This window comes from Mytilus californianus, unplaced genomic scaffold (genome assembly GCF_021869535.1).
Source record: "Mytilus californianus isolate M0D057914Y unplaced genomic scaffold, xbMytCali1.0.p SCAF_9, whole genome shotgun sequence".
Taxonomy (NCBI): Eukaryota; Metazoa; Mollusca; class Bivalvia; order Mytilida; family Mytilidae; genus Mytilus; species Mytilus californianus.
Window position 1 is genome coordinate 12,905,982 of NW_026262745.1, and position 20,710 is coordinate 12,926,691.

Here is a 20,710-nt window from a genome sequence, read left to right on the forward strand (position 1 = left end):
CGTTGACAGGTACATGTGATATATGTTATCCCATAGATGTATAAGTCTCATCTGATGTAGTTCATCCCGATTTTAGTTTTATAATAAGTTGATATGAAAACAGTGGTTTCCTTGACAAAAGGTAGACAAGAATGATACCTGAAGAGACATCAATATACATAACGAAAAATAAGATGGCACAAAATACAATAGCGAAAATAACGAATTAAAGCCGCTTCAAAACTAAACCCAGGTTGAACTACCTCAGATGAGACTTCACACTGAGGTCATCATTCATTTAGCATATGTTTGTGAGCACTAAATCATGTCGTTATTGGTGACATTTACAAGATAAATCAAATTAGTTTCACGTGATCTTTTTAAAAAGAAGCATGCTTAAGTGGATAAACGATATTCTGTTGATCAGTATAGCTCACCAGATGGATAGTTACAATATGTTCATGCATCATAGCTCTGGTTCCTTGGCTTTACCGTGACATTTGGACCTTCTTTTTTTTTTTTTACCTTTCTAGTTTTATCATCTTTCTAATGCTTTTATTAGTTATTGAACTTTCATATATCATTGTCTCGAGTACCACTGAAGAGCTATTCCTTATCGAAATGCGTCTGGTGCAGTGAAATTGGTACCTTTAGTGTTATTTCTTAGATGCAAAATCACAGATGATCACAGATATGTTCCAATTGCCGAAAGCACAATCACGCCCGCTTTTCCACGATTGTAACATGGATGACCGAATTTGTACTTAACATGAGCGATTTTACAGGTGCTACTCGTGGAGCAGGATATGCTGATCCTTTTGGGAGCACAAGAGTTCACCCGGTGGTATTGTGTTCCCCAAATCTGTTCAGTCTTAACTTTTACATATGACTAAAAAAATGTGTTAATATTAAACACCAATGATAAAGCAACCTACGAAGATCCACTAAACAAAACAGAAACATATTTTAAATATGCAATTCCTTGCCTAGAGTCTATACAAAAGAATACATTTCTGGGACCTTGCAATTATCTCACCCTGACAAAATATATTCTAGTCAGACAAAATCTTGAGGTACGCCAACTGAAACTAAGGGAATAATCCCAGCTTGTGACATAATGACATGGAGGGGTTACACTAGTTGTTATTTTACTGCTCATGATCACACTCTAATCATTACACCCATTGCAAAAAAAAATATATATAATTACCAAAAACTGAGAAATTTCACAAAACTAATTATTTCAGGGGCAATAACACAAAATTGGGTTGTCTGATTTGCACAGTCTGAAAATGTTGAATCCATAACGATCTTGACCTGCTGATCATTTTTACCCTGTCAGTTTTGCTCGAACTGCTTTAGATTGAGATATGACAAAAACTGCATTTTACCACTATGTTTTATTCTTAGCCATGGTGGCCATGTTTGTTTTCAGACTGGAATAAAAAACATTAACTTTAAACTAGATAACATACGGATCATTCGTCCTGACAGACGCCAAGTGATGGCAATAGCTCACATGGCCCTTTGGGTCCAGGTGAGTAAAAAAAGGGGGAAATCCATATAACCTTACAAAATCAAACGCTCGACTGTATCAACCGACAGAATAAATGGAAAACAACTGTCATATTCCTGACTTGGTACAGACATTTTCCAAAAAAAAAAATGGTGGGTTAAACCGGGTTTTATAGTTAGCTTAACCTCCCACTCTCGTGTTAGTTGAAAAGCATAGAATTTAGATTAATAAAATGTTAACACAGAGATATGTCTCACCTTTTTGTTATTTTGATAGTAAAATGCAAATGTTGAAATTAAAATATTAATACTTTAACATGAAAATTATTCAAAATATTCAAAGTTAATGAACCATGACTGAAGGTACATGGCCAAACAATCTCCATGGAAATGAGATTCTACAACTACATACCAAATATCATTGACTTATCATAAGTGGTTCTCCTTAAACTGACCTAATCACCAACTTTAACATGTAAACTAAGCAAAAGTGTCAATAGACCATGACTGAGGAGGTCGGGCCAAATAACCTTCATGGAAATGAGATGTGCTAATGCTAATACAACTGCATGCGAGACAAAAATTAGTCAGAAAATGTTTTAAAATATAAAAAACATACAAATAAGTATATTATTATAATCATTAAAATGTTGCAAGAAAATAGTGCTATCAAAGTAGTGGAAAGATTGGAAGAGTATTTTTTATCATTTCAAATCACATTCTTTTTAATTATTGTGGTGTGGTGTGGACAAAAAATTTAATATAACATTATTACATACAGTTGCGTTTACCACAGTCCTATAGATGGGTAAGCATTTTGTTCAGTGAAAAATTAGCTAATTGTGAGTCAATATCAGTGGATCCCTGAATTTGAACAATATTTTCTTGAATTGAAGTTCATAATAAAGATTCTTCTAAAAATATTTATCAATTATCCTTTTAGAACATGAGATTAATAGATAACACTTGAAACTGGAACCTTGTCTATGAAAATTAACTTGTAAATGGTTGTTTTGGAGGCATTTGCAAGTATAAACATAAGCATATTTTTCACCATTATAAAGTTTCTTATGAAATACTACATGAACAATTTCAATACATTTTATTTCTTTAAACAAATATATGATGATAATCTTCACATTAAAATTAGGAGATGTCACAATGATAGTTTTATTTGAGTAAATTTTCACTAGCTTTTATTTTTTGTTTAATAGAAATGAAAGTTTCATTAAATAAAATTCAGAAAGGAACGGGGAATGTGTCAAAGAGACAACTCGACCAAAGAGCAGAAAAAAGCCCAAGGCCACCAATGGGTCTTCAACATGAGAAAATCCTGCACCTGTAGTCAACATCTTACATCTTTCCTGTTCAATAGATTATGCTTGATTTTACTTTGCTTACAAAAAGCTAGGTTTTAAAAGATCTCAAACTTGTATTTATGATCTAAGTAGCAAATACCAATTATCCAGTATCCCGATACAGCATTAACATTTAAGATTTATCAGCTATTAATTTGTAAATATTCCTAAAATATATTGGCCAATGCCTTAACACAGACTACTGATTATGATCAAGTGGTAACAAATCAACATTGAATGTCTGCTATCACCAGAGTCCAATTAAGGGGAAGGGGCCCTTTTTCAAAATCTGGATCCCCATCTGATCTAGATAAGTCTACACCAAGATTGCTCAGAACCAATATTAGGAGTAGTCCATAGAGGATAAGTATATCAGGAGGTATATATGATTAGAAGCAATAACATCTGACTTCATATTGCCTTAGGGAGTTGGAAAAAAAATAATTCTAAAATATTATAAGTTATTACCTTATCAAATAAACTGTTAACACAGAGATATGTCTCGCCTATTTGTTATTTTGATAATGCAAATGTTGAAATTAAAATAGCAATACTTTTACATGTAAGTTATGCAAATATTCAAAGTCAATGAACCATGACTGAAGGTACAGGGCTAAACAATCTCCATGGAAATGAGATGTGCCAATGATAATACAACTGCATATCAAATACCATTGACTTTTCATAAGTCGTTCCCTTTATACAAACCTGAACACAAACATTAACTTGTAAACTATGTAAAAGTTTCAAAGTCAATAAACCATGATGAGGGGGTGGGGCTATATCATCTCCTTGGAAACCATACTTGCAGATGCCAATAAATTTGCATACCAAATATCATTGACTTAACATTAGCAGTTTATCTTAAACTGATCTAATCACAAACTAATACATGTAAACTAAGCAAAAGTTTCAAAATCAATAGACCATGACTGAGGGAGTGGGGCCAAATATTCTCCATGGAAATGAGATGTGCTAATGCTTATACAACTGCATACCAATCAACATTGGCCTTCCACTAACGGTCCCCCTTAAACTGACCTAATCACAAACTAATACATGAAAACTAAGCAAAAGTTTCAAAGTCAATAGACCATGATTGAGGGGGCAGGGCCAAATAATCTCCATGGAAATGAGATATGCCAATGCTTGTACAACTGCATACCAAATATCATTGACCTACCACTAGTGATTCCCCATAAACTGACCTAATCACAAACTAATACGTGTAAACTAAGCAAAGTTTAGAAGTCAATAGACCATGACTGAGGGGGCAGGGCCAAATAATCTCCATGGTAATAAGATGTGCCAATGCTAATACAACTGCATACCAAATATCATTGACCTACCACTAGTGGTTCACCATAAACTAGACCTAATAACAAACTAATACATTGTTGATGCCGCCACCTGAAACAGCATACCTATGTCTTGCTTTTTGACTCCGTCAAGGCGAGACAAAAACTATCCTAAGGATGTTCGCTACTCTTGTTTTTGACTTTTTGTCAGATATTCAGAATCCTCTAGTTTTATCCATGTAGTGCCAATAAATATTTTGCCCGCCAACCCCCACTTTTCTTTCCATAATTTTATTACATATATTTTATATTAAAAAGTCATTTTTGAAAGTCTTATTAAATCCTTGTTATTTTTTCATAGTTTTTGAAAAAGATGCCAATGTTAAATGTATGAAAAAACTAGAGAGAATCATTTCCCGCCAAATTTTCAATTGATTATATCACAAAATCAAGCGCACGGACACCTAATTTTTCCTACTCTTTAAGTTCCATTCTTTATATACTATCAATTTATAACAGTCTTGTATAAAGCTTGTTATTTTGAAATAGAGGAGCAATCATCATTAAAGGTACTTAAAGATCTTTCTAAATACCAATACATTTTGAAATCCCTGGGGTACTAAGTCCAACTTTATTGGTTTTGATCTAGTTGTAATACATCATTTATAAAATTATGATACTGATTATACTGTTTTTGTTATGTTAGATTGACAAATTAATGTAAATCTAATCAAAGTGCTTGTGAGCACTAAAGATTGCATTCATTTTGCAGTAAAAATCAAACACTACATGCATTGTATTAAAAGCTTTGGAAGTCAATTATACTATGAATTGGAGATATAATTGTAGTTGGTTCAATTACAATTATTGCCAACAGAAGATATCTGTAATCTAAATATTACTTTAACAATGACATCACTGACATGTTTAGAACAGATACTAGATGCACAAACCATGCACAATTTATGTAATTTTTTTGACAAGTATAGTAATACACATACACATCAGTTTGCAACTGAACTATCTGAGTATAATTATATTTCATTAAAAGATTTCTTGAAATGTTCATGGATAGGATGCACAGAATGTTTTGCTCAATGCACTATGTTTTGTTTATCTCAAATTAAAGTAGTGATGAAAAAGTCTAGAAAACTGATACATGTACTATTAAACCAGTCACATAAGACTTTTTTGTCTGAATGAATGCAGTCTTTACCCCAAAAACTGAATTATTTTTTTTATAAATTTAATGTATACAAAGTTTTCTTTCTGCATTACACTAAATCCATTGGATGTTGGATGTGTACGGATTGATAATTTAGTCTTATTAGATGCATGATTTTTTTTATTTGTTGTTAGTGGCTTTGAACTAGCTGTCAGTAACTGCGAGTACTCTCAGATCTGTACTTAGTGTCTTTTTGTTGTGTGGATGTAAAAGTACCCGGCCACGCCCACTTTTAATTGTAGTATTTGTATTTTTATCCATCTGATGAGTTAAGCCTCTTTCAACTGATTTTTATAGTTCGTTCTTATGTTGTTCTGTTACACCACTGTCCCAGGTTAGCGGGAGGGTTGGGATCCCGCTAACATGTTTAACCCGCCACATTCTGTATGTATGTGCCTGTCCCAAGTCAGAAGCCTGTAATTCAGTGGTTGTCGTTTGTTTATGTGTTACATATTTGTTTTTCGTTCATTTTTTGTACATAAATTAGGCCGTTAGTTTTCTCGTTTGAATTGTTTTACATTGTCATTTCGGGGCCTTTTATAGCTGACTGTGCGGTATGGGTTTTACTCATTGTTGAAGGCCATACAGTGACCAATAGTTGTTAATTTCTGTGTCATTTGGTCTCTTGTGGAGAGTTGTCTCATTGGCAATCATACCACATCTTCTTTTTTATATTTACTTTCATTAAGAACACCCAAATCCTTAAAGCTAGGTATTTATAACTCTGGAGGATCTATAGGATCTAAAGGGACTAAAAGAGAATATATAGCTAAAATCATCTAAGGTCAACTTTGCAAGAGGCAAATGGAAAAGAGATGCACATAATAAAATAAAATTTAGTGGACAAAACTTGGTTGAATAGCTGAAAAACTGAAAATGAAAAGTTAAAATCATCTAATCAACTTTGATTGATAAAAATGCAATCATAGTCTTTTGGAAAATCTGACTAAAATCGTATAACAGTCATGGGACTGGTAATCTCTAATATATATTCTTTCTACTTAGTTCAGAACAGCAAGTAGTATAGCCAACTGTGTACAATAATAGTAAACTACAGATTAACTGAAAGGAAATAAAGTTGTCTTTCTTTGTATAAATGTACAAATATGGCAAATATTTCTTTTAAAAATTATACAATTTGTGACTTCACAGTAGGTGGATTATGGGAGGTGCATCTAGCAAAAATAGGTTATAATTATTTTTTTGGTGAGGTTCGTGTTGCTCAGTCTTTAGTTTTCTGTGTTATGTTTTGTACGCTGTTGTTTGTCTTTTTTCTTTTTTTGCCATGGTGTTGTCAGTTATTTTTGACTTACGGGTTTGAATGTCCCTTAAGGTAGATTCATGGTATACCGCCATCTAGGATTGTACAATAGCAGTACACAATCAGTCTAGTTCTTTGCCTAAATCTGCAAATTTTGAGACATATTTGCAATTTATGTGTAAGACTGTTTATTAGAATAAAGAAAAATAAGTGATTTATTGCATTATTCAAAATGTTTAAACAAATACCAAATATTTGCGTTTTTAGAACCAATTTTTCAATTAAGCCATTTAAGGGGGATAACTTTTATAGTAAAATTTTTACACTGGAATGATAGCGAAATTTTCAGTTTTTACTTGTAGCAAGAAAACAAGTTCGTTGACACCATTTTTTCTTTTTATATTCTTAAAGCATATTGTAAAACCTATCTTCTCATATTTTATTTCAAAATTTTATCACATAGACTTCTTTTTATTTACAAAAAGGAGTTTTTTCATGAACAATCTATGCAAATTTGGTCAATTTTGCACGACTTGTAGCTTGAAAAATAGCACGGTGACCCATACTTTTTATTATATTGTTGAAAATAGCATAGTATAATCTTTATTTTAGCTAAGTATAAGAAAATTTTATCTGAGGAAATATATACCGATGATCCACCTTAAATTGGTATCGTTAGTCTCTCTTTTCTAAGAGTATCCTAAATGATTCTTTTCATACTGAATATGTAGATCTAGAAAGTCCCACCTAAACTTTCTGCAGGAATGTGAAAATAATTAAAAATTGCAACAAAATGAGATTGACTTTTCAAGATAAAATTATACAAACCTCAGACCAATGCACAAAATGCCAAAAACAGAAAATATAAAATTCCTAGGTAGACTGTTTTATACAATTAGGACCTTGACTTGGGATGAGGGATGGATAAACCCTGCCACGTCCAGTCTGTGTTTTTGTTAAATGTTTTTCAGCTTTGTATCAATCTGATGAGTTAAGCCTTTTTCAACTGATCTTTATCGTTTGTTCTTATGTTGTACTGTTACACCACTGTCCCAGGTTAGAGGTTGGGGGTTGGGCACTCATAAACATGTTTAACCCTGCCACATTGTCACAAGTCTGGAGCCTGTAGTTCAGTGGTTGTTGTTGGTTAATGTCTGTCATATTTGTTTTTCATAAATTGTTTTGTCATAAATTAGGCCGTTAGTTTTCTCAATTGAAATGTTTCCTATTTTACATGTCAGGGCCTTTTAAAGACGACTATACGGTATGGGTTTTCTCATTGTTGAAGGCTGTATGGTTGCCTTTTATTGCTAAAATCTACTTCATTTGAACTTAGTTGAAGAGTTGTCTCATTGGCAATCATACCACATCTCCTTATTTTTATATTGGGAACATATATCGGATACCAAGATGATTTAGGTACATATAAAACTTAGAAGTTTGGTTATAACTGTACAAAAGATTTAAAAAACAAGGTTAAAGGACATTGACAGTAATTTAAGCTTACTTAGTGACCAGGAGTCAAGGACTGAAAATTCAAAGCAAGTTGAAAGTGTAAGTTGGATGGGCCAAAGAACATTTTTTAACTCGTTTGTCTTTTTGTGTTTAATGTGAGTATAGCTAAGCAGTTTTATAGATTTCATTGGATAGAACGAAGCAGGAATTCAAATAAATATCTGTTCTGAAGAATTACTGACATCTTAATCAAGGCCATAAACGTAATGCCAACATGTTCAAATTAAAATGAGAGAAAGTTTAAAGCAAATGTAAATACAATTTACTGATATGTCATGCCCAATTGCACATTTTAATAAGTAAATTTTAATAATTTATCAAGCTGAAAATTCTCCATTGTTGAAAAATGTTTTATACACTTGGTTACATCCTTTCCAGAGGTTCGATCCCAAGTAAGTGGAAACCTGTAGCAATAATGTTAGCAGTAGCTTCACACAACAGCAGACGGTTCATGTTTACCTTCAGTATTTTACCTGGAATAGAAAACAAAATCTGGTAACACAAATGTGACGTTTAAAACTATAAATGTGATATTAATAAAACAAGAGATTATGATTAATAAGTATTCCCAGTTGATATTTTTCGTGTTGTTAGGTTGCTGTCTTAACCTTACCCGTCCCGAACATGCATGAAATATTTGCCACTGGACATTAAGAGACTAACAATCAATCAATCTAATCCTTATACCCTACATATCCTTTTTATTTTAAATTACAATAAATTGAATCAGTAAATGTCAAAACATAGAAAAACATTAATCAAACTTTTTTTCATTTTCAATAAATACATTCTCTGATGCAATTAGCCCATACCATGTCAAAAATAAAGACTATAATAAAACAGTTAATGACACAGAGACATGTCCTTTTTTCAGCAAAATCAAAGCAGTAATTTGATGAACTGTCATATTACAGCCTTTAACAATTCTACAGTACATCTGTACCTTTAAAGGTTAACTAATCAGAAAATTATCATTGATCAGACAAATAACTTTAAATTCAACAGAGTACGACCTTGAAATATCCTTGCAGAAGAGGAACATCTGTTCAGATTTTAATCTAATGAACTTACAAAGTACTTTTAAAACATGTTCCATAGAATATTCAAACATTTCAGCAATTCAACAGCATACCAAATAAAAAAAAATGCTCCGCTGGGCGCAGCTTGATACGACCCTGAACAGTTGGGGCAAGTATGGACACAACATTCAAGCTTGATACAGCTCTGAATTTGGATTGTGATTAAATATTTGACACAGCATAGGTTTCTGACACAGAATGAATGTGGTCTAAGAACTTAATTTTTTTTGATTTACCTATTATGGTCCAATATCCAAAATCTAAATACATACACGGTTAGATTCAGCATATCAAAGAACCCCAAGAATTCAATTTTTGTTAAAATCAAACTAAGTTTAATTTTGGACCCTTTGGACCTTAATGTAGACCAATTTGAAAACGGGACCAAAAATTAAGAATCTAAATACACGGTTAAATTCAGCATATCAAAGAACCCCAATATTTCAATTTTTGATGAAATCAAACATATCATTATTATTTGCTTTTATATATAAATAAAAAATAACCAACTTAAAATGGAAAATTTTAAAGAAAAAAAAAAAAGGAAAAAAAGGGAAAACCCCCCCCCCCCCCCCCCCCAATTTTTTGAACTCCCTTATGATTCATCACCCCCAAACTCAATCCCAGCCTTCCCTTTGTGGTATGGTATTTTGCAGTACAATTTCAGAGAGATCCATACACTTGAACACAAGTTATTGTCTGGAAACTGTAAAAATGCTTGTTTTTTGGCCCCTTTTTGGCCCCAAATTCCTGACCCCAAACTCAAACCCAGCTTTCCCTTTGTGATATGGAACCTTGTAGTACAATTTCATAAAGATCCATACACTTACACACAAGTTATTGTCCTGAAACTAGACTAGAGGCTCTCAAGAGCCTGTGTCGCTCACCTGTATTTACTGATGCTTTGGAAATCATGTAAAATAAGGTTAAAATCATAATTAATAGTATTGGATATAAGATATTATAATGATATCTAAGATAATAATAAAAAACTGAAAATTTTTTGTAAAATTACTAACTCAGGGGCAGCAACCCAACAACGGGTTGTCAGATTCGTCTGAAAATTTCAGGGCAGATAAATCTAAATCTGATGAACATTTTTGCCACCTGTCAGATTTGCTCTAAATGCTTTAGTTTCAGAGATATAAACCAAAAACTGCATTTTACCCCTATGTTCTATTTTTAACCAAGTCGGCCATGATGGTAGGAATGCGGGGTCATCGGACACATTTTTTAAACTAGATACCCTTATAATGATTATAGCCAAGTATGGTTAAATTTGATTACAAAAATTTACAAGAAATTGTTAAAAATTGACTATTTAGGGCAATAACTCCTAAAGGGGTCGACTGACAATTTTGGTCATGGCAACTTATTTGTAGATCTTACTTTGCTGAACATTATTGCTGTTTACAGTTTATCTCTATCTATAATAATATTCAAGATAATAACCAATAAAATGCTTCGCTGGGCGCAGCTTGATACGACCGCAGAGGTCGAACCCTGAACAGTTGGGGCAAGTATGGACACAACATTCAAGCTTGATACAGCTCTGAATTTGGATTGTGATTAAATATTTGACACAGCATAGGTTTCTGACACAGAAAGAATGTGGTCTAAGAACTTCAATTTTTTTAATTTACCTATTATGGTCCAATGTCCAAAATCAAAATACATGGTTAGATTCAGCATATCAAAGAACCCCATATATTCAATTTTTGTTGAAATCAAACAAAGTTTAATTTTGGACCCCAACTTGGACAAACTTGAAAACTGGGCCCATAATCAAAAATCGAAACACATGTTTAGATTCAGCATATCAAAGTACCCCAAGAATTCAATTTTTGTTAAAATCAAACTAAGTTTAATTTTGGACCCTTTGGACCTTAATGTAGACCAATTTAAAAAACAGGACCCAAAATTAAAAATCTAAAAACACGGTTAGATTTGGCATATCAAAGAACCCAAATAATTCAATTTTTGATGAAATCAAACAAAGTTTAATTTTGGACCCTTTTGACCTCAATATGAACCAATTTGATAGCGGGCCCACAAATAAAAAATCTAAATACATGGTAAGATTCAGCATATCAAAGAACCCCATATATTCAATTTTTGTTGAAATCAAACAAAGTTAAATTTTGGACCCCAATTTGGACCAACTTGAAAACTGGGCCAAAAATCTAAAATCTAAATACATGTTTAGATTCAGCATATCAAAGAACCCCATATATTCAATTTTTGTTAAAATCAAACAAAGTTTAATTTTGGACCCCAACTTGGACCAACTTGAAAACTGGGCCCATAATCAAAAATCTAAACACATGTTTAGATTCAGCATATCAAAGAACCCCAAAAATTCAATTTTTGTTAAAATCAAACTAAGTTTAATTTTGGACCCTTTGGACCTTAATGTAGACCAATTTAAAAAACGGGACCCAAAATTAAAAATCTAAATACACAGTTAGATTTGGCATATCAAAGAACCCCAATAATTAAATTTTTGATGAAATCAAACAAAGTTTAATTTTGGACCCTTTTGACCTCAATATGAACCAATTTGATAGCGGGCCCACAAATAAAAAATCTAAATACATGGTAAGATTCAGCATATCAAAGAACCCCATATATTCAATTTTTGTTGAAATCAAACAAAGTTTAATTTTGGACCCCAGTTTGGACCAACTTGAAAACTGGGCCAAAAATCTAAAATCTAAATACATGTTTAGATTCAGCATATCAAAGAACCCCATATATTCAATTTTTGTTGAAATCAAACAAAGTTTTATTTTGGACCCCAACTTGGACCAACTTGAAAACTGGGCCCATAATCAAAAATATAAACACATGTTTAGATTCAGCATATCAAAGAACCACAAGAATTCAATTTTCGTTAAAATCAAACTAAGTTTAATTTTGGACCCTTTGGACCTTAATGTAGACCAATTTAAAAAACGGGACCCAAAATTAAAAACCTAAATACACGGTTAGATTTGGCATATCAAAGAACCCCAATAATTCAATTTTTGATGAAATCAAACAAAGTTAAATTTTGGACCCCAATTTGGACCAACTTGAAAACTGGGCCAAAAATCTAAAATCTAAATACATGTTTAGATTCAGCATATCAAAGAACCCCATATATTCAATTTTTGTTAAAATCAAACAAAGTTTAATTTTGGACCCCAACTTGGACCAACTTGAAAACTGGGCCCATAATCAAAAATCTAAACACATGTTTAGATTCAGCATATCAAAGAACCCCAAAAATTCAATTTTTGTTAAAATCAAACTAAGTTTAATTTTGGAACCTTTGGACCTTAATGTAGACCAATTTAAAAAATGGGACCCAAAATTAAAAATCTAAATACACAGTTAGATTTGGCATATCAAAGAACCCCAATAATTAAATTTTTGATGAAATCAAACAAAGTTTAATTTTGGACCCTTTTGACCTCAATATGAACCAATTTGATAGCGGGCCCACAAATAAAAAATCTAAATACATGGTAAGATTCAGCATATCAAAGAACCCCATATATTCAATTTTTGTTGAAATCAAACAAAGTTTAATTTTGGACCCCAGTTTGGACCAACTTGAAAACTGGGCCAAAAATCTAAAATCTAAATACATGTTTAGATTCAGCATATCAAAGAACCCCATATATTCAATTTTTGTTGAAATCAAACAAAGTTTTATTTTGGACCCCAACTTGGACCAACTTGAAAACTGGGCCCATAATCAAAAATCTAAACACATGTTTAGATTCAGCATATCAAAGAACCCCAAGAATTCAATTTTCGTTAAAATCAAACTAAGTTTAATTTTGGACCCTTTGGACCTTAATGTAGACCAATTTAAAAAACGGGACCCAAAATTAAAAACCTAAATACACGGTTAGATTTGGCATATCAAAGAACCCCAATAATTCAATTTTTGATGAAATCAAACAAAGTTTAATTTTGGACCCTTTTGACCTCAATATGAACCAATTTGATAGCGGGGTCCACAAATAAAAAATCTAAATACATGGTTAGATTCAGCATATCAAAGAACCCCATATATTCAATTTTTGTTGAAATCAAACAAAGTTTAATTTTGGACCTCAATTTGGACCAACTTGAAAACTGGGCCAAAAATCAAAAATCTAAATACATGTTTAGATTCAGCATATCAAAGAACCCCATATATTCAATTTTTGTTAAAATCAAACAAAGTTTAATTTTGGACCCTTTGGACCTTAATGTAGACCAATTTGAAAACTGGATCCAAAATTAAAAATCTAAATACACGGTTAGATTCAGCATAACAAATAAATAAATGTGGTCAAAGATTTTACAAATCTAATGCGCCATACTGTGCAATTAAAGATTACTTCTTGAAATTTTTCAATATTTGAAATTTGAAAAAAAAATAATATTTGAAGAATAATTCTTTTTAATTTCTGAAATCTGAAATGAGAAAAAATTGACCCCCCACAATTTCTTTTTACCCCCCCCCCCCCTTTTTTCCCCCAAACCATAATTACCCATTTAAATTTACCATAGTGTTAACTTAATCTATTTTATAATAGAATTTAAAATATAGTGTCAAATCTTTCATATGGATTTTTTTGTAAAAAAAAAAGATGCAACATTTGCAGATATTTTTACTGGTCTTCCTTTATAAATATGCATTTCTTTAAGGTTACAATACACCATTAGATTTTATGGGCGCAGCCATTTTATGAGCATAACATGGTATTCAGAATTAAGAGTATAGCTAATCCTGATTGGTTGATATGTGCGCCCGTTATTTTTTGTAATTAGAGACTTCGTGCATTCTGCATTATACCAAAGGCCAAATAAATTATTTTCCTTAGCCCTAACGGAACTGAGATGTCTTTTAAACGCTAGGATGAGACACGTATTTTTAAGTGCAAAATTGATAGGCATGGGAGATAAGTACAAATTACGCTAAGAAAAGCAACGCGAACCTATATTTTTTGGACCAAAAAATACTGTCCTAATAACTTTTCTTTAATTCTAGCAAGGTTTCGTTAAAAAAATCAGCTTTCTAAAGTCTGTATCTCGAAAAAGGCTATCATTGTCGCCTATGGGGAAATTAATTGTTTATTATAATCTATACAGCGTCGACATTTCTTTATCATAGTGCTCAAAAAGTGTCAAAAACAGTAATTTTACTTGATATTTGATATGAAACCGTATTTTTTGGTGACAAATGAATTATTGATTAACTAGTTTTTAAGCTATAGTCTGTTTCATATTTGTATAGCGTTTTACCTTAGAAACAAGGGTGTGTTCGACTTTTGACTTACTGTGGAGAGAATATGTCATTTTCTGAACTTCTGCTGATTTGTTTGTAAAAAGCACATACACGTCTAGAGTTTGGATATACAAATCGATTTTTAAACATGACAATCTCGATCCAAGTGCTGTTATCGAAATTACCAAATTCAGTGAAAATGTACAGAAACGATCCCCTTCGAACATTGAAATGTTCACTCGAATGGCAGACTATAAAAATTAGAATAGGCATGACATTTCGTTGTTAACGAATAGTTTTCGATGTTTCAACACAAATATTTACACATTTTTCATATTTTGTAATGCTATAGTCTGTTTCAAAAATGTACTTTTATACGAAAATGGTTTCATTTAAAACTGTTGTTCAAAATTCACCGTAGTAGTTACATATTGGATCGGTTTTGGTATCAATATAATCAGTACTTGATGACATATAAAGAATCATTGGAGAAAGTGGACATTATCTTCAGGCCCTTTTTAGCAGTACCGCATTTACTGAAAAAATCAGAAATTTTTTTTTCACATTTTTTGACTGGGGTTACCTCTGATAAAAAATTGTGAAAATTCAGAGAGTAATGCCAGAACGTTTTGAAGATGATTTTTGTGTGGCATATATATTTATGCATCTAACTAACTATGAATTGCATGATTCTAGAAAGTATTAAATAGCGTATAGGTTACAATACACCATTAGATTTTATGGGCGCAGCCATTTTATGAGCATAACATGGTATTCAGAATTAAGAGTATAGCTAATCCTGATTGGTTGATATGTGCGCCCGTTATTTTTTGTAATTAGAGACTTCGTGCATTCTGCATTATACCAAAGGCCAAATAAATTATTTTCCTTAGCCCTAACGGAACTGAGATGTCTTTTAAACGCTAGGATGAGACACGTATTTTTAAGTGCAAAATTGATAGGCATGGGAGATAAGTACAAATTACGCTAAGAAAAGCAACGCGAACCTATATTTTTTGGACCAAAAAATACTGTCCTAATAACTTTTCTTTAATTCTAGCAAGGTTTCGTTAAAAAAATCAGCTTTCTAAAGTCTGTATCTCGAAAAAGGCTATCATTGTCGCCTATGGGGAAATTAATTGTTTATTATAATCTATACAGCGTCGACATTTCTTTATCATAGTGCTCAAAAAGTGTCAAAAACAGTAATTTTACTTGATATTTGATATGAAACCGTATTTTTTGGTGACAAATGAATTATTGATTAACTAGTTTTTAAGCTATAGTCTGTTTCATATTTGTATAGCGTTTTACCTTAGAAACAAGGGTGTGTTCGACTTTTGACTTACTGTGGAGAGAATATGTCATTTTCTGAACTTCTGCTGATTTGTTTGTAAAAAGCACATACACGTCTAGAGTTTGGATATACAAATCGATTTTTAAACATGACAATCTCGATCCAAGTGCTGTTATCGAAATTACCAAATTCAGTGAAAATGTACAGAAACGATCCCCTTCGAACATTGAAATGTTCACTCGAATGGCAGACTATAAAAATTAGAATAGGCATGACATTTCGTTGTTAACGAATAGTTTTCGATGTTTCAACACAAATATTTACACATTTTTCATATTTTGTAATGCTATAGTCTGTTTCAAAAATGTACTTTTATACGAAAATGGTTTCATTTAAAACTGTTGTTCAAAATTCACCGTAGTAGTTACATATTGGATCGGTTTTGGTATCAATATAATCAGTACTTGATGACATATAAAGAATCATTGGAGAAAGTGGACATTATCTTCAGGCCCTTTTTAGCAGTACCGCATTTACTGAAAAAATCAGAAATTTTTTTTTCACATTTTTTGACTGGGGTTACCTCTGATAAAAAATTGTGAAAATTCAGAGAGTAATGCCAGAACGTTTTGAAGATGATTTTTGTGTGGCATATATATTTATGCATCTAACTAACTATGAATTGCATGATTCTAGAAAGTATTAAATAGCGTATAGGTTACAATACACCATTAGATTTTATGGGCGCAGCCATTTTATGAGCATAACATGGTATTCAGAATTAAGAGTATAGCTAATCCTGATTGGTTGATATGTGCGCCCGTTATTTTTTGTAATTAGAGACTTCGTGCATTCTGCATTATACCAAAGGCCAAATAAATTATTTTCCTTAGCCCTAACGGAACTGAGATGTCTTTTAAACGCTAGGATGAGACACGTATTTTTAAGTGCAAAATTGATAGGCATGGGAGATAAGTACAAATTACGCTAAGAAAAGCAACGCGAACCTATATTTTTTGGACCAAAAAATACTGTCCTAATAACTTTTCTTTAATTCTAGCAAGGTTTCGTTAAAAAAATCAGCTTTCTAAAGTCTGTATCTCGAAAAAGGCTATCATTGTCGCCTATGGGGAAATTAATTGTTTATTATAATCTATACAGCGTCGACATTTCTTTATCATAGTGCTCAAAAAGTGTCAAAAACAGTAATTTTACTTGATATTTGATATGAAACCGTATTTTTTGGTGACAAATGAATTATTGATTAACTAGTTTTTAAGCTATAGTCTGTTTCATATTTGTATAGCGTTTTACCTTAGAAACAAGGGTGTGTTCGACTTTTGACTTACTGTGGAGAGAATATGTCATTTTCTGAACTTCTGCTGATTTGTTTGTAAAAAGCACATACACGTCTAGAGTTTGGATATACAAATCGATTTTTAAACATGACAATCTCGATCCAAGTGCTGTTATCGAAATTACCAAATTCAGTGAAAATGTACAGAAACGATCCCCTTCGAACATTGAAATGTTCACTCGAATGGCAGACTATAAAAATTAGAATAGGCATGACATTTCGTTGTTAACGAATAGTTTTCGATGTTTCAACACAAATATTTACACATTTTTCATATTTTGTAATGCTATAGTCTGTTTCAAAAATGTACTTTTATACGAAAATGGTTTCATTTAAAACTGTTGTTCAAAATTCACCGTAGTAGTTACATATTGGATCGGTTTTGGTATCAATATAATCAGTACTTGATGACATATAAAGAATCATTGGAGAAAGTGGACATTATCTTCAGGCCCTTTTTAGCAGTACCGCATTTACTGAAAAAATCAGAAATTTTTTTTTCACATTTTTTGACTGGGGTTACCTCTGATAAAAAATTGTGAAAATTCAGAGAGTAATGCCAGAACGTTTTGAAGATGATTTTTGTGTGGCATATATATTTATGCATCTAACTAACTATGAATTGCATGATTCTAGAAAGTATTAAATAGCGTATAGGTTACAATACACCATTAGATTTTATGGGCGCAGCCATTTTATGAGCATAACATGGTATTCAGAATTAAGAGTATAGCTAATCCTGATTGGTTGATATGTGCGCCCGTTATTTTTTGTAATTAGAGACTTCGTGCATTCTGCATTATACCAAAGGCCAAATAAATTATTTTCCTTAGCCCTAACGGAACTGAGATGTCTTTTAAACGCTAGGATGAGACACGTATTTTTAAGTGCAAAATTGATAGGCATGGGAGATAAGTACAAATTACGCTAAGAAAAGCAACGCGAACCTATATTTTTTGGACCAAAAAATACTGTCCTAATAACTTTTCTTTAATTCTAGCAAGGTTTCGTTAAAAAAATCAGCTTTCTAAAGTCTGTATCTCGAAAAAGGCTATCATTGTCGCCTATGGGGAAATTAATTGTTTATTATAATCTATACAGCGTCGACATTTCTTTATCATAGTGCTCAAAAAGTGTCAAAAACAGTAATTTTACTTGATATTTGATATGAAACCGTATTTTTTGGTGACAAATGAATTATTGATTAACTAGTTTTTAAGCTATAGTCTGTTTCATATTTGTATAGCGTTTTACCTTAGAAACAAGGGTGTGTTCGACTTTTGACTTACTGTGGAGAGAATATGTCATTTTCTGAACTTCTGCTGATTTGTTTGTAAAAAGCACATACACGTCTAGAGTTTGGATATACAAATCGATTTTTAAACATGACAATCTCGATCCAAGTGCTGTTATCGAAATTACCAAATTCAGTGAAAATGTACAGAAACGATCCCCTTCGAACATTGAAATGTTCACTCGAATGGCAGACTATAAAAATTAGAATAGGCATGACATTTCGTTGTTAACGAATAGTTTTCGATGTTTCAACACAAATATTTACACATTTTTCATATTTTGTAATGCTATAGTCTGTTTCAAAAATGTACTTTTATACGAAAATGGTTTCATTTAAAACTGTTGTTCAAAATTCACCGTAGTAGTTACATATTGGATCGGTTTTGGTATCAATATAATCAGTACTTGATGACATATAAAGAATCATTGGAGAAAGTGGACATTATCTTCAGGCCCTTTTTAGCAGTACCGCATTTACTGAAAAAATCAGAAATTTTTTTTTCACATTTTTTGACTGGGGTTACCTCTGATAAAAAATTGTGAAAATTCAGAGAGTAATGCCAGAACGTTTTGAAGATGATTTTTGTGTGGCATATATATTTATGCATCTAACTAACTATGAATTGCATGATTCTAGAAAGTATTAAATAGCGTATAGGTTACAATACACCATTAGATTTTATGGGCGCAGCCATTTTATGAGCATAACATGGTATTCAGAATTAAGAGTATAGCTAATCCTGATTGGTTGATATGTGCGCCCGTTATTTTTTGTAATTAGAGACTTCGTGCATTCTGCATTATACCAAAGGCCAAATAAATTATTTTCCTTAGCCCTAACGGAACTGAGATGTCTTTTAAACGCTAGGATGAGACACGTATTTTTAAGTGCAAAATTGATAGGCATGGGAGATAAGTACAAATTACGCTAAGAAAAGCAACGCGAACCTATATTTTTTGGACCAAAAAATACTGTCCTAATAACTTTTCTTTAATTCTAGCAAGGTTTCGTTAAAAAAATCAGCTTTCTAAAGTCTGTATCTCGAAAAAGGCTATCATTGTCGCCTATGGGGAAATTAATTGTTTATTATAATCTATACAGCGTCGACATTTCTTTATCATAGTGCTCAAAAAGTGTCAAAAACAGTAATTTTACTTGATATTTGATATGAAACCGTATTTTTTGGTGACAAATGAATTATTGATTAACTAGTTTTTAAGCTATAGTCTGTTTCATATTTGTATAGCGTTTTACCTTAGAAACAAGGGTGTGTTCGACTTTTGACTTACTGTGGAGAGAATATGTCATTTTCTGAACTTCTGCTGATTTGTTTGTAAAAAGCACATACACGTCTAGAGTTTGGATATACAAATCGATTTTTAAACATGACAATCTCGATCCAAGTGCTGTTATCGAAATTACCAAATTCAGTGAAAATGTACAGAAACGATCCCCTTCGAACATTGAAATGTTCACTCGAATGGCAGACTATAAAAATTAGAATAGGCATGACATTTCGTTGTTAACGAATAGTTTTCGATGTTTCAACACAAATATTTACACATTTTTCATATTTTGTAATGCTATAGTCTGTTTCAAAAATGTACTTTTATACGAAAATGGTTTCATTTAAAACTGTTGTTCAAAATTCACCGTAGTAGTTACATATTGGATCGGTTTTGGTATCAATATAATCAGTACTTGATGACATATAAAGAATCATTGGAGAAAGTGGACATTATCTTCAGGCCCTTTTTAGCAGTACCGCATTTACTGAAAAAATCAGAAATTTTTTTTTCACATTTTTTGACTGGGGTTACCTCTGATAAAAAATTGTGAAAATTCAGAGAGTAATGCCAGAACGTTTTGAAGATGATTTTTGTGTGGCATATATATTTATGCATCTAACTAACTATGAATTGCATGATTCTAGAAAGTATTAAATAGCGTATAGGTTACAATACACCATTAGATTTTATGGGCGCAGCCATTTTATGAGCATAACATGGTATTCAGAATTAAGAGTATAGCTAATCCTGATTGGTTGATATGTGCGCCCGTTATTTTTTGTAATTAGAGACTTCGTGCATTCTGCATTATACCAAAGGCCAAATAAATTATTTTCCTTAGCCCTAACGGAACTGAGATGTCTTTTAAACGCTAGGATGAGACACGTATTTTTAAGTGCAAAATTGATAGGCATGGGAGATAAGTACAAATTACGCTAAGAAAAGCAACGCGAACCTATATTTTTTGGACCAAA

The 20,710-nt window shown here is 32.1% G+C and overlaps 1 protein-coding gene across 1 annotated transcript in view; it reads right to left on the reverse strand.

Annotated features, from left to right (window-relative positions):
* Positions 1-8,397: 8,397 nt before the first annotated feature.
* LOC127715554 (arginine--tRNA ligase, cytoplasmic-like) overlaps positions 8,398-20,710 on the reverse strand; it is a 186,362-nt gene continuing 174,049 nt past the window's right edge. Inside the window, exon 15 of the mRNA XM_052221643.1 lies at positions 8,398-8,624. Within this exon, the coding sequence (XP_052077603.1) occupies positions 8,515-8,624 (110 nt within the window). The 3' untranslated portion in view covers positions 8,398-8,514. The remainder of the gene's footprint in view (positions 8,625-20,710) is intronic.